This window comes from Ictalurus furcatus, chromosome 22, assembly GCF_023375685.1.
Source record: "Ictalurus furcatus strain D&B chromosome 22, Billie_1.0, whole genome shotgun sequence".
Classification (NCBI taxonomy): Eukaryota; Metazoa; Chordata; class Actinopteri; order Siluriformes; family Ictaluridae; genus Ictalurus; species Ictalurus furcatus.
In genome coordinates this window covers 2547132-2573269 of record NC_071276.1, presented here as the reverse complement: position 1 = coordinate 2573269, position 26138 = coordinate 2547132, and the positions used below count along the sequence as shown (strand labels likewise).

The window sequence follows — 26138 nt, the reverse complement described above, 5'->3', positions numbered from 1 at the left end:
AAAAAAAGAATCGTACAGAATGAATGAATAAAAGTGATTCGAGTTTTACTAACGTGACTGTCTGGGCCTTTTTCTTAAAGCCAAAAATAGTACATACTTTGGTTAAGTGAACGCTGATGTAAAAGACGCTGGAAGCGACATGTCACAAGTCTATTGCTCTGTTGCTGAAAATGTGTGTTCCAGGCTGTTGAAAGTTTGGACGCTTTTAAAAAAAAACCCCAAAACAAACGGTGACACAGATCGGTGCAGTCGGCAGCGCCGCACTTCATACAGTGATGGAAGAGACAACTACAGATCGCGTTACAGCAGGGCGACATTCGGTTCGGTTCGGTTGTAAACGCTGTACGCCGGACACGTCGTCCCGTACAAACGGAGCCGGGCGAAAACATAAGACGGCTGAAACACGTTTCCCTCCTGTGAAGCTGTTCTCCGTCCTCGAACAGGCCGCGTGGTACAAAAAGAAACGAATGATCGAGGTCGCGAAATGGTAGCGCGCTCACCTGACTTGGGTTCTGCGTGCGTGTGCCGTTTTTGGCGTTCTCAAAGAAATAAAACCGTCCGCTTTAACGTGCGCACGATTTGGCGACGACACGCGGCGCACGTCTGCGGAGTTCAGAGATCTCCACTACGTATCCAATAAAATTCCTTCCTAAAACGTCGGCAGTTTTTCAGGTGGTGATGACGACGCTCGGATACATTATCGTTTCTATAGTAACGGCCACGTTCACAGGGACTCGTACGGTCCACGTATACATCTATTTTTTTCGAAAAGTGCGTAATTGTTGCTATGGTAATGAGACTAACGTTCACGGAAGGAGTCTCCAGTGTCAGAACTCCGACCTTGCAGGAAACAGTGTCGATGACGTGAAGAAGAAATGAAGCGTTAAAATCGCCCGGCTAAAAACGATCCTCGCGGCACCGAGGACGTAAACAAGCTCCTCCGAATCCCGTCCGCGGGACAGGAAGCTTCGGCGGGTCCGGCGGCGGAATCCTCGAGTACGAGCAAAACGTTTGTCCGGCAAACGTTTGTGCGGAATTCGAAACTAGATGCGACGGCGCAAACGACCGAGCCCTACTTTGGGTTTCGAGGCGCATCTAGCGGAGGATTAAGGCCACAAACAGCTTCACCAGTGGGATTTCCAGGATCCAGCCTGGACGCCAACACACGGATTTACAGTTCAGTCACGCGTTAAAGCGGACGGCTGTACGGCGGAAACCTGGCTCCATGTTGTGATAGCGACGGCTTTGGTAGACTGAACGAACACGGCAACGGCATGAAATGTAAAATTTTAAATACAAAAAAAAAAAAAAAAAAAGAGATAGATTTTTGGCCGGAATTAATAAATATAAAAAAAAAAGAAAAGAAAACTAACACACACTGGCTACAAGTTTGACATTCATCATCAAGCTCATCGTTGGCATGAAATTTTGACGTAAATGGACAGAAAATGTCATTCATGGGTAGTTCCTGATGGACGGCTGGGAAAGATGACGCGAGTGTGATTGATAATACAGAGATGACAAAAAGAATTGATATGTTAACAACAACAAAAAATAAAACAGGCATAAAGAGAACAGAACATCTATAGAATAATATATAGATATATATATATAGATATTAAAAAACAGGCATAAATATTATCGTCTCTATAAGGCAGTGATTACTAACGATTGGAGATTTTTCTCGGGATGTGCGACTACTTGATTATCGATTTCAGGTTGTGTTTGTACATTTCTTAAACGTGCGCGCTGGCACGCTCCGGGACACGACGCACCTCGCCGGAACGTCGTCCGTGCGTGCGTGACGTGCAAAAAAAACCAAACAAACCGTTTCCGTACAGCAGCGAGCAGCTCCAGGCCACTAAACAACGGGGTCTTGTGCAGAAAAAAAAAACCAAACGCGTGATAAAAACATGTTTCGACCCGAGGGCCGATACAAACCCTTACAAAACCCCAGCGTGCGCGCGTGTAACCGCTCCACGCCAACGTTACAGCAGCCAAGCTAAGCACCATGAGCCGTGTCTGCCAATCGACTCGCATCTCTTTCATTTCCGTGGAGCAGATCGGGCAAACCGAGGAGCGTGAAGATGGCAGGACGAGTGGAAATAGTGGACGTGCGGAATGGGTTTACTTTATTTTATTTGATTTGACCTGCACTGCACCGTTTAAGGGATAACAACGTTCAAGTTTGTCCGTGATTTTAAGGGTGTGGCCTTGTTGAAACCACGCCTCCTCCACTTGGAAAGCCGTTTGTTAAAAACTGCGAGCTGCGCGGGTTGGTTATTAGGCGCACGATGGTTATTAGGGACGCGCCGGAAATCCGGCCACGGCAAAAAGCGGTCAAAGATTTCACTTGTAGTGTTCCGCTGTAAATATTTGCAGTGTCTGAAACGCCGAATGTTAAAGTAAAAATTCAAGATGAGAGATTGACGAAGGGGGCGGGCTTTCCAGGGGTGTTGGTTAATATGGCGACTGACAATCATTCTGATGTTTAAAAAAAAAAATTTTTTTTTAAAAGTGCCAAGATACCACTAAATCAGTGCAGTGCAGGGAATTCTGGGAATTAGTTCAAGGCAGCAGTGTGTGTGTGTGCGTGCATGTTTTAGTTAAAGCATAGCTATGTTCTCGGGCATGCAGTTCAGCTGTGTAGATGTGGTGCTGCTCCGGCCCGGAGCCTTGAGCTCCCTGGAAGCCCCGCCCCCGAGGGGGAGGTTCCTCTGTATACCGGCCATCAAGGTGTCTCTGGTGACGGAGCCGAACTCGTAGGTGAACGTGCCGTAGAAGACGAGGATGAGGACGGTGAAGACCCACTCGCAGATGGCGGCGGCGTGCTGCAGGACGAAGCTCTCGTGGATGAAGAAGGCGCCGCCTGAGGCAAGCGGTTAGGGAAAGCAACGATTACAATGTAAACATTTTCATATGGCATTATTGTTATTATTATTGTTGTTGTTGTTCTGCCAGGTGAAGGATACTGAGGACGAGGGCGATCAGAGAGCCGATGGCGAGCGCCACCCTCACGTGGGCCATCAGGTAATCGAGAGGCGTGACGGCGACACGGTACGTCAGCACGCACTGCAGACACACGAACACCATGCCCGCGGGAAAGGCCACGCCCGCACCCACGTAGTGCAGAGTCTTAGCGTGGTCCACCTGCACCGACAGCCAATCAGGTTATTCGTCCCACAGAAACGTGGTGAAACGGGTCACGATTACGAACAGGAGGGATAATTACGGTACAGACCTGGAAGTTCCCCACCATGACGAGTCCCACGGCGTTGGTGAAGCCGCACATCAGGCTGCTCGTGTTGGTCCAACAGTGCTGACTGTGCTCTATGATCTGAGCATAGCGCAGCAGACACACCATCACCACTGTACACACACACACCAGGAAAGGTCAAACACTTTCGCTTTTTTTTATTTTATTTTTATCTTTGGCCAAATAGGAATGATAAACGTCATTCTGAATTTAAAAAAAGAAATATGAATAATAGTTTCCTAAAAAAAAAAAATATATATATTTTTTTTTTTAAAAGCATGGGAAAGGAAGTGATGTGTCAGCTGATGCGTTTGCAGGCAGCGTGATGGTGTGTATCCCACTACAATCCCACTACAGTCCCACTTAAATGTCGCAGGTGTGAACGAAAGCCTGAGCATCAGGAAGTTATATTTATACTGAACACTTTTAGGATTTTCCTCCTCTGAATCCCAGATGGAGTCAGCTATTTTGAAATTCAAAACTCAAACAAATAAAGCATTTTCTCAGCAGTGTGTGTGTGTGTGTGTGTGTGTGTGGGGTAATAAACACCCCAGTAATGTCCAGACGCATCACTTCCCTTTTCCATTAGGAGTGCATCTCTCAGCACTTTACCTTCCCCCAAATCCATCCACATCATATTGATGTTTACACTGTGTGAGTGCGTGTGTGTGTGTGTGTGTGAGAGAGAGAGAGAGAGAGAGAGAGAGAGAGGCAGCACTCACCCATAAAGGCTCCCACATTGCCGATGAGGCTGAACAGACAGCTCTCTGGAGGAAATGAGCCGCATTTACTGCAACACAAAACACAATAAAGAACACCATCAACGGGCACACACTCCGTCTGCCCGGCCACACACACACACACACACACACACACACACACACACACACACACTCCGTCCTCCCGGCCACCCTCCCTCCGACCGGCCACACACATACTCACACCGTCCGCCCGGCCGGCCACCCTACCTCCGACCGGTCACACACTATGTCCGGCCACACACACACACACACACGCACACACACGCACACACACACACACGCTCCGTCCGCCCCTCCGTCTGTCTGTCCACCCGCCCACACATCCATCTGTCCATTTGCACACTTGTCCATCCATTTATCCACTTAGCAACTCATTGTTCCATCCACTTATTCAGAATTTCATGCATCTACTTATCCATTCATGCATCCATCCACCTGTTTGTACACTCATTTATCCACTCATCCACTTTCCTGTCCATCGATCCATCTTCTGTTTCCATTCAGTGTCAGTGATGGGAGAATTCTGGCCCAAGTCTTCTCTTTAATTATTAATCAACTCTAAGCTCAGCGCTTTGCAGGTGTGTGTGTGTGTGTGTGTACCTGATGAGTGGGATGTGCTGGATGGTGCAGCAGGTTTTGGGGAAGCCCCGTTCAGCCTTTTCCTCTGAGCACGTCTCGTTATAGGACCTTCAGTGAACAACACAAACTGTAAATCGTGCTGTAGAGGAGTAACAGGGAGATAAAACAGTGCCATTAAACATGTCTGCACTCACCAGTTCTCCACAGGACAAACGTGGTGGTTCATAACGGCCATGGCATACCTACACACACACACACACACACACACAGGGTTAAATTAGGATCCATCTTGATGCACACAGGTGGAGCGAACAGCAGATCTGATGTTTCCACACTCACACTATCCATATCCCGGTGATGGAGAAGGCGGCCAGGCTGACGGGCAGGATGATCCACGCAGTCATGAGGCTGACGCTCGGTCCTGCGCATCAGGGGGACAGAGTCGGGGGGTACAGGGGTGTGAGGGGGCGCTGATGGACCGGGACACGCAGAGGATGGACATGAGAGGAGGACGGAGACGGGGCGCTGCTTTCTGCTCACCACCCGGTCCGGGGAAGAGGGAAAAACCTGTGGGGGTGCGTGGGGGTTATGGGGTAAATAGTTTATTAACTACACATTATGGATACAAGACAAATAATTTCACAATAACAACAGAAATGTGCATCAGGCAAATATTTAATACTGCGGAAAACAGGTTAAAGAAGGAAAAGAAAAAGAGGTGAAACCTCATATTGCCAGCTAGTTCCTTTTCCCCCTTCAACCACAACCGATAAATCCCACCTCCTGCTTCACGATTGGCTACCGCGATTCCTCGTTCTGGATTATGATTGGCTAGTGTTATTCATTTCGCGCGAGGACTGGCTACTAGCCAATCACACCGCAGGGGGCAATACGGGTATGAAAACAACTCACACGCCAGACTGAATATAGCGAGTGTATCTAACGTTATGAAACCGGTTTGAAGATTAAATTCATAACAAGTTATTTTCTTAAATCGCTAAACAGTATCTTTCGTTCTGGCGGACATCTTGTTCAACTTTAGCGTCAATTTGTAACGTTCCAACGAGCCATAAAGCACTTTCCGGGTTTTTTTCCCCCACCTCCCTAATACAGCTAAATTAGCTATAAATGGCTAATCAGCGAACTTGTTCAATAGCGACGCCGATATTACAGTTTTTACAGATAATAATACTGAAATAAATTGACGTTAATAATGTAACAGTAACGAGTGCGCTTACCTGACAGCTAACTATCGCTAGCCTGCTACACTGTATAATTAGCCGACTAGCTTCGCTATTTCTTCACTTTAGCACTTCTTTAGAGGGAAAATGGCGTCAGTTCTCACGTTAGCTTTAACGCTGATTAAAAATCGACACTATTCTGGACATACCTTACGCGCTGTTATTCTCTTGGTACGTACCTAAACAACCTTGGTGATGTTGCTTTAAAGCTAACGCCTACGCCCGTCTTGTTTGGACTTGTCCGCCCCGCCTTGTGGTCTTTGTAGTTCTCCGAGCCCGCCACCTGTGTTCAGTTAAAACAAAGATGGCGGAACAGAGGACTACATTTCCCAGCATGGTGATTTAAAAGCACAGCGCACAGCCGCGGTACAGTAACGCTACTTTTAATATGGAAAATAAAAGCGCGCAATAATTTTTTTATATAAAATGTGTCATTTTTTAAATGATATTTAAGCCTAAATAAATGCAACATAGAATTTTTAGATTGTTTCATATTTTTATATAACAATTTTAAACAAACCGTTTGGTTAAAGTTTTTTTTTTTAAATATTTAATATATATACTGTTTTATTTATTTATTTATTTAATATAATTTGTATATTTGTATATTTCATGATGTAAAATTGTCTGATTCTCCAGTTTTTAAGTGAACACGTGCTGTCATTAGATACCTTACTGACGCACATTCAAATGACCATGAAGGTCAAGGGAGATGCAAACTTTTGAGCTACTAACCAGCAAAAACTGCTGCCAAGCTCAGCTGTGATAAGTCATCAAATACCACAGTTTAGAAAATAATATAGTGGCTTTAAAAACGACATGCTATAAGTAATTTAGCTCAGAATCCATTCCCTGTGGGGTTTCCGCGAGTTTCAGATTCCTGTTCTCGGCTGACGTGAGTGGAACTCGACGTGGTCTGTTTATAGGCCGTCCACCTCAAGGTTCGACGTGTTGTGCATTCTGAGATGCTTTTCTCTTCAGCACGGTTGTAGAGTGCTTATTTGAGTTTCAGGAGCCTTCCTGTCAGTCTGGCCATTGTCCTCTGACCTCTCTCACACAACAAGACGTTTCCGTTCTGTGTAAACTCTAGAGAGTGTTGTGGGTGAAGATACCAGGAGATACTCTACACAGCCAAAAGTTTGTGTTCACCTGATCATCACACCCATATGCACTTGTTGAACATCGCATTCCAGATTTAGTCCCCGGTTCCTGTTATAATGCGCTCCACTCTTCTGGGAAGGCTTTCCACTAGATTTTGGGGCGTGGCTGTGGGGATTTGTGTTCATTCAGCTACAAGCACATTAATGAGGACAGGTGAGGAGGTCTGGGGTGCAGTCGGCGTTCCACTTCATCCCAACGGTGTTCAGTGGGGTTGAGGTCAGGGCACTCGAGTTCTTCCACCCCAAGCTTGGTAAAGCATGTCTTCATGGAGCTCGGTTTGTGCACAGGGCCACTGGCATGCTGGAACAGGCAATATAGTGTACTCAAACTAGCCCATCTGGCACTAACAAGGCTGCCACGGTCAAAGTCTTTATCCCAAACTCCATACAAGTGTACAACATAACTACAGATGCAATCAAAATTATTCACCCCTCCCCATTACAAATCAGGTTTATTGTCAAAATGTACAGACTTTCAACTGTCTGCAATGAACAAATAAAAAAAAAGCAGTTGAAATAGTTCAACACGACGAATGCTTCAAGTGGTCTCCCCAAACTCAACTGAAAATGCAACTTATAATGACGTCTCCAGTCTCTAAATTATTCAACCCCCTGAATAGAACCCCTCACAACAGCACAAATAAAATCCCTCCACTCTGCAGTATTCCGAGGAGCTTGCAATTTTTAAAAATTACTGCAGATTTTGGCCAAGGTGCGTCATATGACGTCATCACAACACGCATTCAAGCCAAAGCCCACTTCGATTCACATGCGTCGAACATGAGTACAGCTAAAAGGTCTCATTTACCAACAAACCCCACTGTGAAAGACCTTTAAAAACAATTTCCTGCGATCGTGATTTCACCAGTTAAAGTAGTTTACCACAAAAAACTAAAATCAAGCATTTTTGGCCGCAGCAATAATAATAAAAAAAAAACAACCCTCCATGTACAGATTGCTAAAAGAAATAGAGAGAGAGAAAGAGAGAGAGAAATTATGTGCTAGATTTTAATCTGCATAGAATAATACTGAACAGTGTGTGAAAACACTACAGCACCTACCATGGCTTTTACTGGGACTGGTTTCTGCTTTAGATTAAAGTGTGTGACCAAATCAGTAAATGCAGTAACAGTTTTTAAGAATTTTCATCTCAGTCGAATAATAAACCTTTGTGCGTAAAAGGACATCCTACCCTTATATGTGTCTTATATGTGACGCTTTTAAAACTGATTAAAATTGATCTCGTTTGAATTTTTCTTTTTAATTAAACTGCACTTAACATCAGTTTATTTTACTCAGCGACGGTTGCTTATGTAAAAAGTCCATCGTGAGGTTTTTGTGCATCAGTGAAGCTTCTTTCAAGACAGGGTGCAATTTTTTTTCCCCATTCCTTCATCAAAAACAACTTCTGAGGCGACCAAAAGTCTCGGCATCTTTCCATCCGACTAATCGATGGAAGTCAGTCATTCGAGGTCATGAAGTAAATAAAGAGAAACTGTTATTTCACCTCAAAACTTACAAAGCTGGGAAACTAGATTCATAAGACACACTCCATCAAATCTGATCTGCTCAGACAACCAGCACTTTGCTGTAGGCAAGTGTAGCTTTTGTCCTCTTACTGTTGCCTTAGTTCAGAGCCGAAATCTAAACCCATGAGCATTCAGAGTTTTGGTAAACAGGGAGGTTTTTAGTGCGACGCAGCGATTCATGGCACTTGGTGATAGGTTATGTTCCAGGGTGCTCTCGTAAGCGTGTTACCCATGTTAGTTATGCTGTCACAGCCAGTCCTGCCAGAGTCCCGACTCATACAACGTACTCTTAATCCGTCCTGATGCTCTGCTTCTGCACTTGTGGCTTACCTTCTGCTCCTGTGGATGGTCCCATACGGAGAACCTAAAAACACACACTTGCCAAAAACAGTTTATTCCCAAGTCTCACCCTTGCTTCAGTGGATAAATGCCAGAGTAAATGCTTCACTTTGGTCAGGGTCATTGTGATTTAAGTTACTGCAGAAGCCGGTCGATTGGTCAAACTTTCTGCAGGAGAATGTGGGATTGTTCAAACGTTCTGTGGGAGTGATAGGGATTGGTCAAAGTTTTTGCAGGAGTGATCGGGATTGGTCAAAGTTTTTGCGGGAGCGATCGGGATTGGGCAAACCTTCTGTGGGAGCGATCGGGATTGGTCAAACCTTCTATGGGAGCGATCGGGATTGGTCAAACCTTCTATGGGAGTGATCGGGATTGGTCAAACCTTCTATGGGAGTGATCGGGATTGGTCAAACCTTCTATGGGAGTGATAGGGATTGGTCAAACCTTCTATGGGAGTGATAGGGATTGGACAAAGTTTTTGCGGGAGTGATCGGGATTGGTCAAACCTTCGATGGGAGTGATCGGGATTGGTCAAACCTTCTATGGGAGTGATAGGGTTTGGTCAAACCTTCTATGGGAGTGATCGGGATTGGTCAAAGTTTTTGCGGGAGTGATCGGGATTGGTCAAACCTTCTATGGGAGTGATCGGGATTGGTCAAACCTTCTATGGGAGTGATCGGGATTGGTCAAAGTTTTTGCGGGAGTGATCGGGATTGGTCAAACCTTCTATGAGAGTGATAGGGATTGGTCAAACCTTCTATGGGAGTGATAGGGTTTGGTCAAACCTTCTATGGGAGTGATAGGGATTGGTCAAAGTTTTTGCGGGAGTGATCGGGATTGGTCAAACCTTCTATGAGAGTGATAGGGATTGGTCAAACCTTCTATGGGAGTGATAGGGATTGGTCAAACCTTCTATGGGAGTGATAGGGATTGGTAAAACCTTCTATGGGAGTGATCGGGATTGGTCAAACCTTCTATGGGAGTGATCGGGATTGGTCAAACCTTCTGTGGGAGTGATCGGGATTGGTCAAACTTTTTGTGGGAGTGATAGGGATTGGTCAAACCTTTTGTGGGAGTGATAGGGATTGGTCAAACTTGCTGTGGGAGTGACTGGGACAGTATTCAAGCAGGCCCAGTCACTTTTCAAAAACATTATATAATATAAAGCATATATTATTTTTTCAGATTGGTATATGTTTGTAAAAATGAATTTTTTTTTGCACTAAATTATGCCAAGTACTCAATCTGAGACATAGCTAACGTTATGCTAACATCTTACAACTGCCTACCAAAAAAACCACTCATAATATCTCAATCAAGATTAATACAAATTATGCTCAACATCAAGGGAACAACCATGTTGTGTACAACACACAGTTTGTACAGTTATGGAAGATGAAATAAAGTTTATTGTGGTGATCGGAGCACCATACATCATGTGCAGTTCCTGAGTTGTGCCATACGTGAGCTGATTTTTTTTTTTTTTTTTTTTTTTTTTTTTTTTAAACAGCAGGTCACTAATCAAAACAAAACTCACTTATGTCTCCAAATTAAAAAGAGTCTGTTTTCTTTGGCAGATAGCCTTCAAAGAATTCTAACCTATTCAACATCACTACTCAAGTCTTACATCAATACTGATCGATAGTAGTTATTTAAAAAAAAAATGGACCAAAAACGACATTTAGTGCAACATTCAACACTACCACAGACGTCGTGTTCAGGTTCAGCCACGTGACGGTGCCTCGGGGGTCTTCACACTTCAGAGTCTTATGGAACTCTACACAGACGCTTGCTGGAAGAAATCCCTCGCTTCAGCGGAGAGTGAGAGTTCAATGGAAATGGTGAAGAAAGGCACGAGTGGCGGCGGGTGTGGTGCGCTCATTCCTGCAGCTTGAACTGGAAGGACCGTGTGCTCCACTGGGTGACGTCGCAGTTCAGCATGGTGCGCTCGGTGAAGCTGACGTTATCTTCGCTGTCGATCAGGATGATGGTGTTCGTCCTGAACCGGAGAGTGAGAAAGAAACGCAAAGTAAACAGACTTCAACAACGCTACGGTCCAGAGAACTTTCACCAAACGTTCAAGATAAACACAATAATTCGCCAACCTGGTGCCGTAACCCGGCGCACGCACACACACAGCGGACAGAAGTTTAAGCAAGTCCTTGCTGAAGCCTTCACCTTGGCTCTCCTGCATGTGGTCAGGTGTGTTTCTGAGAGAGAGAGAGAGAGAGGTAAGAAGATCCCATCGATCCATCCATTTTTCCATATCGCGTATCTGCTTGTCCTACACAGGGTCACATGGAGAACCCGGGACACAAGGCAGGGGACACCTTGGATGAGGTGCCATCCCACTACAGGGCACAGTCACAATCTATGGACAATTTGGACATGGACTGGTGGAGAAAACCGGAGTAGCCAGAGGAAACCCCCAGAGCACAGGGAAACCATGTAACCTAGTTGAACTAGGGTGGAACGACCCAATATCATGACCTCTACTACATCCCGAGTCTTCTTCCTGAGACGCAACGCCTTTTCAGATTCATTCATAGAACTTCTCAGACAAAGTGGTTTTCATCCTGCATGACAGATCATAAACAAGAGCTAAGTAGATAATAAATAAACAGCGAGACGACCCTACCGATGGTCACGGTTGTTTTCTCTAGCAGGGATCGTCGCGTCGCACATGAACATCAGTGTAGAGTAAGGCTCGTTATCAGAGAGGGCGAGAGACGTAACTGGAGCCGCAGGGATGCAGGTCTGTATTTGTTCAGGATAACGAGAACAGCAATCACGCCGTCTCATGAATAACATCAATTCAAATTTACGCCGCTTTGCTGGCTCGCAATATCTGCAAGCCCACTGAATGTTCTTTTCCCCGATGACAGGACGAGTGTCTCAAACAAACCCCAAACCCTGACGGGATAAAATTATAGCTGATTCCGACACAGTATCATCTTTCAATCACGAATGTCTCAATGAAACATCAATTAATCCCGGCGAGTTTCCCTCTAATCCGGGGTCTGATTAAACCCCGTCGTTCGGCTTATAAATTCACATTAGAACTCAACTGCATTAACATAAGTAAAGCACCGTGTTTCTCTTCGCATCTGCGCTTCCACAGGAAATGCCTGGCCCCCTGCTCGCTGCTTGCTGGCTGGTGAACGCAGAGCGTTAAAGAAAACCCAGAACGGCTTTGATTAGCTCATCACGTGCTCGTCACCTGCTCCGCTTGTGCTCATTCGTATTAACGAATTCTCACGTTCCTGACACTTTTTTAAACACGGTTCAAAGCTCACAAAAAGGGTACAAAGCTCAAATCTGAGCGTCAGGCCACAGCGAAGACGCTTGTGCCGTGTCTGAAACTCGTTATAGCAATACATCAGTTCCGCGGAGGTTAATAACGTGCACACACACACACACACACACACACACACTCAACACCTCATCAACATTCCATTTTCTCCATCTAGTCCACGCAAGGGCACGGCTAAACGTGCTCGTGTAGCGGCTCGCTATCGTCAGTGTTTGTTAAGTGATAACGAGGTGGAGAGAGAGAGAGAGAGAGAGAGAGAGAGAGATGTATCTGCGTGTGCATGTGTGAAAGAGAGACAGTTCCAGTTAAATTTGTACTTCTCTGATGATCAGACGGACGTGAGCTGCTGCACGAGCGACGAGTTCATTAAAATCGACCTCCTCAGGCTGCGGGGCAAAAAAAACCCCGAAACGCTGCTTTAAAGTTTTCAAAGATCTTCTGCAATAACTTTCAAATACACTCTCCTGGATTTCGCCTAAAGTGAACAAATCAGAGGACTGAAAGTACGAGAGAGAGAGAGAGAGAGAGACATGTGGAGGGTCTAGAAGGATTTCAGTATGTAAGTGGAATGTGAGTGTGTGACTCCAAATAAACCAAGAAAGAGTAGAAACATGGCATACAGAACATAGTGTGTGTGTGTGTGTGTGTGTGTGTAAACAGACAGACAGACAGACAGACAGACAGTTCCTCACAGTTCCTCGTCGTTCAGGACTTGCAGCAGTTCCTGGACCAGGCCTTCAGGGGGCAGTGTTTTATTCACCACACTGCTAAAGTGCTGTTTCCCGCGTTGCATCTTCCTCCAAGGAGTGTCCAACAGAGAGTTACTGAGACCGTAGATTCCTGCTGAAACACACACACACACACACACACACACACACACACACAGAGCTCTGTCCTCCTTGCTCACATACTTGCATTTCTCACCCGCATTTCTGTCAAGTATACGACATGCACATAGAAGAAAGTGCTAAGTGTGTGTGTGCCCATAGAGGAACAGAACAAACCCGCTTTGAGGCGCACGGGTTCCGGACTGCCCCTGTTTCCATAGTAACACATCGTGTCCTCACTGGCTCTGCATTGGGCGACACAGAGAGATGAAACATAATAAGCGAACACTAAAAAAAACCCCCCCACAAATTAGCGTAATCATGAAGCCCATTTATCTTCACTGAACACCGCCACCGCCCACGAGTGGCAGAGAGTGAAGACCATCGCTAATCAGCCTCAGCACTGATCTTGAAAAACTCGGAGGTCAAATGTCACACGGTGAGACACGACTTCCTGTGAAGTGTTGTTAGATATGGTAGAGATATTTGTCACATCGTCCCGACGTACACGGTCAGGAGTCGACTCTTTTCTGAAACTAGTTTCTTTCAGTTCGTCCGAAACGTTTTACTTTTCTCCTTTTAACACGATTCCAATTTACTGCTCTGTTTGGCAGCGTGGAGCTCCTCTTCTCCGTTATCAAGAGTGGAAATTAGAGGAATGTTTATAGGCCGTGTATACATCACAGCAAACATTAGAGTCTCATCACGAGCTGAGGCACTGCAGGAGGGCAAGATGGGGGGCGGGGGGGGGGGGGGTCTCTTTATTATAATAGAAAACCCCTCTCCAGTTGCAGGATGCTGCTATTGATTTGGGAATGAGATCGCCACGGTCGAGTTTCCACAGAGATTATTGCTGCATGCATCACTGTTGAGAGCAGGGGGCCAATAGCCCAGTAACCGTCTGGACTGTTATACCTTCGGCTGCGATAATGAAGGAATAAACGAAGCGGTCCGTAATAGATTCAAAGATACAAAGTGTCCACCATGACACGGTGTAGCCTGTCAACGTCCTCCTCAATGACTCCAGTGATTTAATTCTTCACTGCTTGCAGTGCTGCCAAGTGTTTGTTTTCAGGAGAAAGTAGCTGATGGCTGCTCAGAAAAGAACAAGTTGGCACCACAAACGATCGATTTGCATATTTTTAAAAATTCTGCACTAATGAAGCAGTAGGAAAATTAAAACAAACAAAAATAAAGTATGAGGGTGGGACAAACAATGCTGATCAGTGATTGGTCGTAGGGAACTATGTTGATCAGTGATTGGTCGTTGGGAGCTATGCTGATCAGTGATTGGTTGTTGGGAACTATGCTGATCAGTGATTGGTCGTTGGGAGCTATGCTGATCAGTCATTGGTCGTTGGGAACTATGTTGATCAGTCATTGGTCGTTGGGAACTATGTTGATCAGTGATTGGGCGTTGGGAACTATGCTGATCAGTGATTGGGCGTTGGGAACTATGCTGATCAGTCATTGGTCGTTGGGAACTATGTTGATCAGTCATTGGTCGTTGGGAACTATGTTGATCAGTCATTGGTCGTTGGGAACTATGTTGATCAGTGATTGGGCGTTGGGAACTATGCTGATCAGTCATTGGTCGTTGGGAACTATGTTGATCAGTCATTGGTCGTTGGGAACTATGTTGATCAGTCATTGGTCGTTGGGAACTATGTTGATCAGTGATTGGGCGTTGGGAACTATGCTGATCAGTGATTGGGCGTTGGGAACTATGTTGATCAGTCATTGGTCGTTGGGAACTATGTTGATCAGTCATTGGTCGTTGGGAACTATGTTGATCAGTGATTGGGCGTTGGGAACTATGCTGATCAGTCATTGGTCGTTGAGAACTATGTTGATCAGTGATTCCTTTTACACACTCTCAGCAGCTGAGATGTGAGCTGGAGAGCTGTATCGAGTTGGTCACTAGGCTCTTTTTTGGGAAAAGTGTCTAAAAAAAAAAAAAAAAAACATTGCAGAATCTATCAACAGAGTCATCAAGTTGACCACATTATTTTGCTGCTATTCCTGGCTATGTAGAGGCACACAGCTGCCCCCTAGTGTGTGGAGCGTACTCATGGACATGTGCTATCTATTCTCAAGTGTACAGTCCAGACACTGTGCAGATTTTTCCAATATTGTAGCAGCGGTGTATTGGATTAGTGCCCATACGACTCAGTACCCAAACTCACAAACTTCCTGGATCAGCTGTATAGTGTTTAATAGGGATATTAAATGAATGATTTCACTCGACGCCTCTGATGCACTCAAGAACGCAGCGCTATCCGTCCAATCCAGCGACGCCAACGTTTCACCATTCAAATCCCACAATCCCACAGCTGTGTCTGCTGGAATCACCTCTTTAAAATAAAAATGTAAAAAACCCTCACTGTAACAAAGAGCCCACGAAGCCCCGGAGGACACGGTGTGCTGTTAGGAACAGCCGTGGAGCGGAATTCTAAACAGGGATCTCAAAGTCCTTCCAGTTCTAGGAAGAGCAGAGAGAGCAGGTGGCCAGATCAATGGATCAGACCTTTGAGATCAGACATAATCACTTCTTTTACAGCTCTATCCCACATCACAAAAGAGATGGACAAGGAGAGAGAGAGAGAGAGACGGACGGAGATGACCTTCCTCGAATACATGCTAATTCCCTTCATAATGGAAGCTAGCATAAAGTCTTTGGACTCGTTCAGATTCTCAATCGAACTATTATATGCAACCGTTTCAAAAAACAGAACCCGCCTCAGCTCCACGACTGACATGAATTCTACAAGGAGTTAAACTGAATCAAATGAAGCAATCTTCACTATTATTTAAAGGTGCAGTTGGTAAAATTAGTCATGCTTGTCAAGATAAAAGTTAAAAAGGTGGGTTTTTTAATTTTTTTTTTTTTTTTTAAAACACCCTCCCCCAAATTCCTACCAAAGTTCATGAGGCTCTGCCCCCAGGATATACAGTGGAGTGACCCAAACAAGCATCCTGGACCGGAGGTCAGTGTTCTGAACGGGATTTCTCGGCCACTCGTGCCGAGGCCGTGTCTTAACCCATTACTTTTAATCGTGTTTTACATATCTTTCAAGTCATGGAGAAAAAAAAAAAAGAATTAAAAAAAAAATTCACCTGAATTCGGCGGTGAGGAGGTTGAAGCCGTTGTACAGCTGCCCCTCGGATGACACCTTGCGCAGGTACGAGAAGCTGTCCACGTTCTCGGTCATGTAATTTGACACTAAAAACCCTGGAGAAACAAACTGGGAGAAGTCAAGGTTTCTGAAAGAAGGCAGAGCATTCTCATGCTCCTAAAGCTGACGTTCTGAGCCAGGTGCAGTGTATCGTCACGCCCCACTAGCACCGCGTCGATAAAAGAGCCAGCATCACTCAATAAGACGCCGCGATCTTAATAGCACTTCATCAGCAGCGTCGCCAACGAGACCCGGGGCCTTGAGTGAAAATCATTATCTGGAAGCGCACCTCACACTCAATGAGCGGATCACTCAGGCCCGTCTCACGCACTTTAATGGGCGTGTGTCGGCGTAAACAGGACGTCCCATTCGCAGCCAAATCGGAGCGGACCATATTCCACAGCCAACAGAGTAACGTCCGAATTTGTACGCGTTCGTTTAGAAATCGCAGATCACGCTTTTCAACCTCTAAACAAACAAACGGTTTGAATTTGGAAGCAGGGCTACACGTTTCCAAAGAATTCGCGGCGGAATTTGGCCGGGAGAACCGCGTTTCAAACTCATCGCGTCAGATTTCAGCCAATCGGCAGGCAGTTCTGCACCGAGCACGCCGAATTTAAGATTCAACTCGATATCCGATTTGAAAACGAAGCACAGAATTTCCGACTCAAGTCCCAGTGGTGCAAAAATCATCCGGTTTGACTCCGAAGTCACCGTATTCGACGTTTTTACCTCTTTGAATCTGCGTTCGCGTGAAAAATTGGATCAAAATGTTGAAGTCCCACCTCTGCCCAGGGCGTCCGGGTTGCTCTTATGTTCCAGGTAATTGGTCAGCGCTGTTAGTTTGCCTCGTTTACTGATGCCGAGCCAGGATCCGCCTTCCTTCCCCTCCTCCATATCCAATCCTGAGGACACACACATCATAATAATATTAATAATAATAATAATAATAATAATAATGCGTGTTACATTATTACAGTATAATCCAGCCATGAATGAAACAGATCTTTACTAGTAAACTACCGAGATAAAATGAACTAATACTCATTTAATGCTGTTCAGCATTCCAAACTTGAATTGAATTTTTATCTTAATTCCTACTATTTTTTTTAACATAACTTTTAAACTGATTTTATTTTTTTAAACTTACAGCAGTAGATTTAAAACGTGAAATTCGAAACATTTTTCTTTCAGTTAAAAAAAAAAAAAAAAAGCGAGAAAAGGTTACAAATTTATATAATCTAAATTTTTTTCTAAAATGGCTTAATTTATATTAGATTTGTAAATTTGTAACTTTATTCCGCATTTCTTTTAAACATAAGACAATCCAAATTGGTTAAATCTTTTTTTTTTACTTTCCGTGATATAAATTTCTTTTTTAATATATATATATATTTTTTCCAAAATTTTTTTTACATTAATAAGCAACATTACTTTTTTTTTTTTTTTTTAAAACATAAAACATTCCAAATTTCAAACAATAAATCTACATAAGGCAAAATATTCACGTGAAAGTTTTTATTGAGGAAAACAACCGTTTAGACTTTTAAACTTGCATATAAATATATTTAACTTTTTTTTTTTTTTAAATATTGCATGGTAGGTATTTCAAATTCAAAGCATTATTGTTTGTAATTAAAAATGTTTAACTTTTTTTTGTTTTAATATAAAACATTCCAAATTGTAAATACCTTTGTATAAAACGCCACCCAATGTTAGTTATCGACATTAGCTAGCAGTTAACACAGGGTTACCTAGCTAACGCAGAAAGGGTTGAAGTAGTCGTTTTTCTTACCGTGTTGTTGTTTTGTTTTCTTGTTTATGCATTTAGCATGTATAACAACAAAAAAAGGACCAATTCAAACCTAGCACGTGTTAGTTTAAGCCTCTAGAACCAACTTCTAGTTAAGTTATTTAACTTAACTTAACCCCTTAACCGACCCCTCCCCCCCTACCGAACCCCTCTGTGGTCACGTATCCGACAGCGGATTTCACTTTCGTATCTCCACGCTGTGCAAAAACGGCACGGCTTCCATTTTATTAAACCTGCAGCCTGGTGGCTTTTCTGCGCCCCCTGCATACGGGATTATTCAAATTACGGTGAGATATGATTTCCTTAAATAATTCATATCCAGTTCGTCGGCAGGGCGTTTAGTTTCGAGCGTACAGCTTCCTGAAGACTCTCGAACCATCTTCAGAGAGCGTGTTTAATGAGTTTTATATGGTTTAGTGTAAAATATTATATATATATATATATATTTTAAACATTTAAGAGACTGGACTATTAGGTGAGGGATAAAACCTTCTGAGGCTGTGATGGAGCAGAACCCTTAAAGTTGATTTTTTTTTTCCTCCTCCATGTAACTGCACATCCTGAAGCGCCTACATTTGGAATCAATTAACGAACGACGTGCGAGGCATTTTTATCAGTTTATAGTTAAGGCTGAAAAACGTCTCATCGTGTTCTAGAGAAACTCCTTCCGTCGACGCCGAACATCTCCTCACAGAAGGACGACGCGGAATCTTACTAAGGTGTTACTATGGAAACATGACAAACGTAAACATAAGGGCATTAATATAAACCTGCAAGTTGAATGAACAGGAAAAGAAAAACGTTTCATGAACGCTTTCTAACCTCTAATCATTCAAATGTCAGACTCGCTTAACTGTTAGACAGTCCATCGTAAAAATAATAATAATAATAATAATAATAATAATAATAATAAAGACTTATGTAAGTTAAATTAGGTTGATGCACCTTTAACGGCAATGTGGTACAAAACAAAATAACCCTGCTGAACAAAAACACAGTAGAAACCAAAGAAATTCTAATGGTTTCCACTACAAATAACATTACAAACCATCAGCTAACCATTAAAACCATTAGTCCTTAATGGTGTCCACTAGATATAACATGCCACCAATAGAAGGCAACTAATTACCCGTAGAGACCAACAGTGACCGTTACAGTTTCCATTAAAACCAATACAATTCCCATTAAAACCATTACAAATTCTATGAGGGTTTCTATTGTTTGGTTTGTTTGGGGTTTTTTTCAGCAGAAAATAACTTGGTGTAATTATAGAATCCTATCTGGATGTTAAATCTAAATCTGTTCATCAGTTATGCGACTGTATTGTGCATTAAGATCCGTTTCTCCAAGCCGGTCACGTTGCCCGAGGATCCCGTGGGCTCCGTGTTCTGCGTCGCTCTTCATCAGCATTCATCCCCTCGTCCCTCCTGCATCAGATATCAACCTCCCCTCCTGCTCCGCACTTCATTTCCGTCACCTCGCATAAAAGCACCCATCAATTAAGGGCCCTTGTCGGTCACTGACCCCGTGATTAGCGGCACAAACAGAGGCCGGCGAGCAACAACACAGCCCGGACCTCTCTCACAGCCCGAGGCAGAGCCAGTTTCCTATTCGGTGACGAGTCAATTACACGCGCTTTTCCCGCTGCAGTCCGGAGGAGGGGAGCGCCGGGACCGAGACGCCTAGATAAACGTGTACCGTACCCGCTTCTCTCAGAGTGCTGTTTAGGATTACGCTTGCGATGCATAAATGAGGCAGAATACAATCCGAGACGACGTTTCTCACGGTTTCTTGTGGGAAAAATAAACAAACATTCCAGATCTTTCCGAGATTGACTGAAATTCATGTTCTTTTCAGTTGTCATTTTTTCAGACTTGCGCCGTTACGCTAGATATCAGTATGCGGTGAGTGAGCATGAATAGTGAACAGAAGCAGAAATCGCGTGCGCAGATGAAATAAAGATGGCGGATGATGATAATACGGGTCAAGGTCACGTGACCGCGCTCTTACCGCTGAGGATTTCTTTGCCGCAGCCCCACCAGTCGGCAGCTTTGGACGGCCTGTTGTAGAACTCATCTCTGTTCGACGCCAAAATAAGCCTGCAGAGAAATATAGACAGATGAATGAACAGAAAAGAACTATATTAATAGCACTGGAGTCGGTGCTGTTTGGTCAGAAGGTGCGAAAACAAAAAAAAAGGATGACCAGACTGGTCCAGGAAGGCTGTGGTGACTCAAATAACCACGCTTTACAACCGTGTCGATCAGAAAAGCATCTCAGAGCTATATCAAACCTCGGGGCGGATGAGCTACAACCGCAGAAGACCACGTAGGGTTTGGATCCTGTAGGCCATGAACCCTAACTGGACAGATGAAGATGGGAAAAACGTCACCTGATATTTACCTGTCCAGTGTCCATGAGGTAGAAGAGGGATGAAACACTTTGGGATGTCGGAAAAGAATCAAAACTGCTTCATCACACCACCCAGTCACTCATTATTGGCCTTTACACCCACCAGTCCCAGCGAAGGAGGCGTGGCCTCTGCAGTCCTCCACCTCAAAGCTACCGCCACCCTGTATCAATGTTTACGTTTTGATGAGCGATTAAATAAAAGCAGCTTATGGTAGCTGCTCCTCCGGACCCTACTGATTCGGTATACGGCGTCGAGTCTATTAACGCCGCCTCCATCTGTTCTGCTCCATTTCATTTCCCTCCGAAAGATGGGTTTGGAAAGAAGCGCCGCGGCTCTCAATCTGAGAACAACTCGCTCCTTTCGGCCGGGCGGAGAAAATTAGATTGGCCCGGGAAACCCGCGGAGACGGAAATCACCTCCTCGATCAGAGAGATAGAGAAGAGGCGAGAACAAAATGGACGGAGAATGTGCAAAAGAGAACGGCTGAGGTTGAGAGGCGGAGGGAAAATGCACAAGAGGGGGATATAAAAAAAAAAAAAAAAAAAAGGTGAGCAGTTTCATACAGAGGCCTCATACACTGTTGGTCTTCCTGGTGAGGTGAAAAACCTGCGCGGCACATCGTTAAGCTAACAACTAGGCAAATGATTAGCGTCCAGAGAGACACTCAGCAATATCAATCTCGCTGCTTTACGGTCTTATCGGCTGCGTTCGTTAAACCCCGTCCCGGCAGTGGCTGGTGATTACAGGCGGGAAAGTGCAGAGATGGAACAATGCGATAAAGTCATGCTAGGATAACTGCATAACTCATCACGGTATAAGAACGGGCGTGGCTGAACATTCTGAATAATAATAATTCTTGACTGACAGCCCAGGATGCCTCAATCCTCGGCGTTCCAGCCAAGCGAGTACAGAGTTACGCAGCAGTGTATGTTTCTCAACACTTGCAGAGCCACACGGGACCTCTTCTGAGAATACTCGTCTCGGGAAATTCCAACGCTCCGGTCAAGGCAGGACTCAAGCGTACGTCGACAAGCGTACGAAAGCACGGATGTCAGGAAAAGCATCACTTCAGCGTCCGTTCTGAAGACTTTGTCATGTTCCTCTAGATCCATGGTTCTCGAAGTAGGCTCCTGAGAACCAGTGAGTATTACAGGGACGGTGTGGACATCATAAACTCATGGACGCACCATTATCAAAACGTTTTTGCACCTATAAATGACGTCCCATGGACTCTAAAGACAATCTGAATAAAAATGGGTTCTATGGATGGAAAGTTCGCAAAAACTCTTAGGTCTGTGATTTTTTAAAAAAATTAATAAATTCACAATTAAAGGGGTGTAAAATGATCGAGATCCAATGCTCCAGATGCTAAAACTCACTGCCATGTTAGCTCCTCCTACTTTACACTGAAAGCGCATGGGGAAAGTTCACGCAGGCATTTGAGTGTCATGAGGTATTCATCACCCTCGTCAGAAAGCGAGAACAGTGTGTTCCGACCCTAAAATGCAACCCCACGTGGATGTCACGGATGAGCTCGAGATACGTCCGAGAGAGGACGGAAACTTTTAACGAAATCCTTCGCGACGTTGTGGATAAACCTCGAGTTAGCCTCGAGTTGAAATGTGCAGCGAAGTACGTTATCTTCTGTACGACGCACCAGTGAAATGTGTTCCCTGCTCCAGAGCAAAGGTGAAAGTCCTGCAGTGGTGACGAGGATGCTCCGAGTTATCTTATCACGCGACTGACTGACCAGTCAACACGAGCTCCTTAACTTTAAACGCGCAATACGACACATACGAGGTTAAATGGCAACCTTTCCCCTTCAGTGAATCAGCTTTTTATGCTAGGTGAACTACACCGTATTTAGGGGTCACTAGTATCGCCGTAGCAACAGATTCAGTAGAATGAACACTACGGTTAAACTGTACGTGTTGGCGTTTCGTCTGAATATAATCTGCATATATATTTCACAGTGTATACATACTCCGCATCCACACACAGTTGAGTGTCGAGAGTGTCTCTCTCGCGTAGCGGTTTAGAGCTTGGAATTATGGGTGCACGGTCTTCATTACTCTGAGTGCTGTCTGCTTTCACTTTGTTGTGAACAGTGTGTGTGTGTGTGTGTGTTATATTCATTAACCAAGCACAGCACTGTCTGTAATTAGACTGTTAGTAAACCAAGCCGGGGGTTTTAATGAAGCAACCTTAGCCATTTTTTTTTTTGGTTTAAATCAAAGTGAAGCTTTTTTTTTTTTTTTTTTTTAAGGAAAAACAAACTTCAAAAGGATTGAAGAAGAACAGCTCGTCGCTGAGAAAGCAAGCCGCTCACCTGTAGGCGTTTTTGGACGCAGGCCTGGGGTCGAACTTGAAGAAGATGATGCACATGAGGAGGTCACGCTCGGCCGAGCGGTATCTATCGCAGCAGCGGTTGAGTCGAGAACCCGTGCTAAGTGCTAGAACGAGAAGAGGGACAGAAAGTACTTCCTGGATTCACCCAAATGTCTAAGAGCCGCTTTCAAAGCTAATCCCTGTTCTCACGTATTTTAATCGCAGATAGAAACAGTTTCCCATCACCAGCGCTTCTTTTTTCTCTCTCTCGAAGTTAACAGCGAAACCTGAGCGTTATCCCTCATGTTTGAGACTGTTGAAATGATTTCTCCAATCAATAAACTCCATTGGAACTGCTCTACCAACAGCGTGATCTTGTGACATCAGCATGGGACACAATCTCCCAGTAAGAATGCAAATACAGTATTAACCAACAAATTAAAGCTGCAAGCATCATTTTCGGGGGCCAAGCACCCAGACTCGGTGAGCCACACATTCGCCGACGCGCTACAATTGTTGCATGAGCAATCACAGGAAAGCAGGGCCATAACTATAGGCAAAGGGATTGAAGAGGGATTTGTAGTTTCACGCATTTGTCTGTCTGTTATGGGGGAACGGTTTTGAATATCTGAGGTCCTTTGCTAACTTTTCTTTAGACAGGTTTTAAGACGATGCGCGCCAAATTTGGTGAAGATTGGATACAATTTGGAGGAGGAGCAGCAGAAATGCCACTCCGATGGACGCGTTTTAGGCATGTTATTGTAACTTTGGACCGGTAAGTAGCGCTGGCACGAAATTTGTTGCACAGCACTGGGGCATGGTCCTGAAGATGCCTACCAAGTTTTATAATGATGATGTGTGCCAAATTTGGTGACGATTGAACAACATTTGTAGGAGGAATAGTGGATGTTTTTTTGACCAAATCCAAGATGGCGGGAAATCCCGATTGGACGGAAATTGACGTCATAAGGTGCGTTGAACTCGTCTCGACACAGGGAATCCCAGGCTTTTACATTTTAGACACATGGTTCAAAAGTTACGTCCGTAAACCTGCTTCCAAATTAGGCCCGACGGTGGCGCTAGAGCGGTTGCAGCACTTGGCTAAAATTTTATCAGAATGTTGCTTAGACCCTCCACAACCAGCGTGCCAAATTCCATAACTTTTTACCAGACGGTCCTATGGGCTGCCCTAGACACCCTCGCCAGAAGAAGAAAAAGAAGAAAGGTAGAACAACAATAGGCTGCCTACGCAACCTCGCTGCTTGGCCCCCTAATTAGCACCAGAAGCTCTAAACACATGAGAAATACAGTATTTCTACAGAAACATGTTTTAAGTTCTTCAGAGTTCATGTTCCTCCTTTAATTATATACACACACACCATAGACCTCAAACAGAAACTAATTCACTTCCCAGAAAGGGTTTAGTCATCATTATTGTTTGTTTTGATGTGAAACAACATTTAAAAGCAAGGTGCATTGATAATGATATGTATTGTGTTTTATAAACATTTAAAAAATATATATTTTAAATAATAATTAAAAAAAAACAAACAAAAAAAAACAGCTAAAGGGACAAATGATCCACACCCTGATATTTTCCTAATACAGTGTCGCAATGAGTGAACTGGAGGTCAACACACACACACACACACACACACACACACACACACACACACACACACACAAAGCTGCTAACTATCTATTCCAGTTACAAATCGTATATCTAATAAAATACTAATTTCAGATTAGGAAATTAAAAACAGTAAATGATCGGATCGCCTCCTCTAGTAGTTTGACAGTGTCTGAATCGCTCCCTATTTGATATCTAGGGCACTACATAGTGTTTACAAACCATTCTACTGCCGGCTCGGCGTAGTGCACCCGGATAAGGGAGCGCGAGCGGTTTGGAACTCCGCCGCTGTCAGAAGGTTAGTCCGCTGCTAAATGCTAAGCTAGCCTGTGTTTTGTCCCGGGTGCGGTCTGAAAACGACGCAAACGCGGACAGTGTGCTGGGAACAGGCGTGTTTAATCAGTTACTCACGAATCCATGTGCTGTAAACGATCACTTCGTGGCGACTGGACGCAGGAAGTGCTAAACCGGAAGTGCGCTGAATTCCCCTAACCGACAATGTGCACGCTTTGAGTCTGGGTTGCCAGATTGTAGAGAAACAAGCTCTCTCAAATATACATTAACTCACTGTAAAGCTAATCAAAACCCAGTTTGTTTATTTATTTATTTATTTTAAAAGTCACAACAGGCTGGATGTAAAAGCTTTTCGAATTTATTTTCTACTGAAAGAAGCATTCCCTGACATATTCTATACATTTATTTAAAGTCAGGATTGTATGCATTTGCGCAAATATATTACTATTTTGTTTGTTTGTTTGCCAAAACAGAACAGAATCCCATGACGCTGGAGATATCTACTGATTTTATAACTCATGCTGTTATAGGAAATTCATCAACAGCAGGGTGGTGACGAAGCACAGTTACCCCCCCCCCCCCCATATAACAAGTAACATTAATACATACGTATATTTACTCCAGTCAACATCAATTACAAATCTGGAATATAATGTTATGAAAACAAACTGGTCATTTTTTTCAACATTAATTGAATGAGAGATTATATAAAATTATAGAAATGAAATGATAGACATTTTTGTGTCAAGAAATGCAATAAGTGAGGCTTAATTGGATAAATTAACGGATTGGATAAATGAACTCCAGAAAGCTCATCCAAACCCTTCCAAAATATTCTATTAAAAATTAATAATTAGTCAGTAATTCAATGGGGGATTTATTGACCCAATCTGGCAACGCAGATTGGAGGTAGGCTTGAGAAATCCTTGTCTATGATTGGTCAGACTGTACAGTGGGTCATTTAGTTCAGGACTGTGTTGTTGTTGTTGTTGTTATAATTAATCAATCATCATAATAAAAAGCGAACAGATGAAGGTGTCCCAGCCCCCCACCCCCCCCCTCCCCCTCCCCCTCCCACTGAGTAAATCTCTCAGACCAATTGTTTATTTAGAAACACAGGTAGATAGATTATGTTCTGAAATAAATGATTACATAAATGATTGCCCTGTACACTATTCCCCACAGAGCTGTAGTGCATTGTGGGTAATCGAGCTTTTCCATAGACCCTCTAACCTTATATAGCTATAAATGTGTAAATAATGTCAACTTGAGACTAACGTCAATTTTACTAATAAATATTTTTTTTAAAGGTGTTCTGTGTGCCTAATATTTGAAGAGTCTGATTACGCTCGTACCATAAATGTGTACTAAAAGGGTGTGTGGAGTTAAATTGACCCCCTGCGCTGTTTGATTTGCAGCGCATTCAGCCAATGGGCTGCTCCTGCGTCATTAAACGAGCCAATAGGGGGTTAGTGTGCA

The 26138-nt window shown here is 44.0% G+C and overlaps 2 protein-coding genes across 6 annotated transcripts; both read right to left on the bottom strand.

Annotated features, from left to right (window-relative positions):
• Nucleotides 1-49: 49 nt before the first annotated feature.
• On the bottom strand, nt 50-6115 carry tmem150aa (transmembrane protein 150Aa). Of its 3 annotated transcripts, XM_053610483.1 has the most exons (9): nt 6017-6078; nt 5835-5911; nt 4936-5163; nt 4791-4838; nt 4618-4704; nt 3979-4046; nt 3242-3369; nt 2973-3150; nt 50-2869 (listed from the first exon to the last, which is right to left on the bottom strand). In XM_053610483.1, exons 3-9 carry the CDS (start codon nt 4998-5000, stop codon nt 2607-2609), a joined length of 837 nt encoding a protein of 278 aa, XP_053466458.1. In that variant the 5' UTR covers nt 5001-5163; nt 5835-5911; nt 6017-6078; the 3' UTR covers nt 50-2606. The 3 variants fall into 3 exon arrangements, with proteins under 3 accessions (XP_053466458.1, XP_053466459.1, XP_053466460.1); XM_053610484.1 differs by lacking the exon at nt 5835-5911 and having other exon boundaries at nt 6017-6115; XM_053610485.1 differs by lacking the exons at nt 5835-5911; nt 6017-6078 and adding an exon at nt 5987-6004.
• A 4135-nt stretch (nt 6116-10250) lies between these two features.
• Nucleotides 10251-24903, bottom strand: tango2 (transport and golgi organization 2 homolog (Drosophila)). Of its 3 annotated transcripts, none has more exons than XM_053610486.1 (9): nt 24777-24903; nt 22737-22860; nt 20005-20093; nt 16967-17086; nt 16123-16237; nt 13183-13250; nt 12871-13021; nt 10971-11075; nt 10251-10864 (listed from the first exon to the last, which is right to left on the bottom strand). In XM_053610486.1, the coding sequence occupies exons 2-9, from the start codon at nt 22790-22792 to the stop codon at nt 10744-10746; spliced, it is 825 nt and encodes a 274-aa protein (XP_053466461.1). In that variant the 5' UTR covers nt 22793-22860; nt 24777-24903; the 3' UTR covers nt 10251-10743. The 3 variants fall into 3 exon arrangements, with proteins under 3 accessions (XP_053466461.1, XP_053466462.1, XP_053466463.1); XM_053610487.1 differs by having other exon boundaries at nt 12871-13018; XM_053610488.1 differs by lacking the exons at nt 20005-20093; nt 22737-22860; nt 24777-24903 and adding an exon at nt 18484-18702.
• Between the last annotated feature and the right edge of the window lie 1235 nt (nt 24904-26138).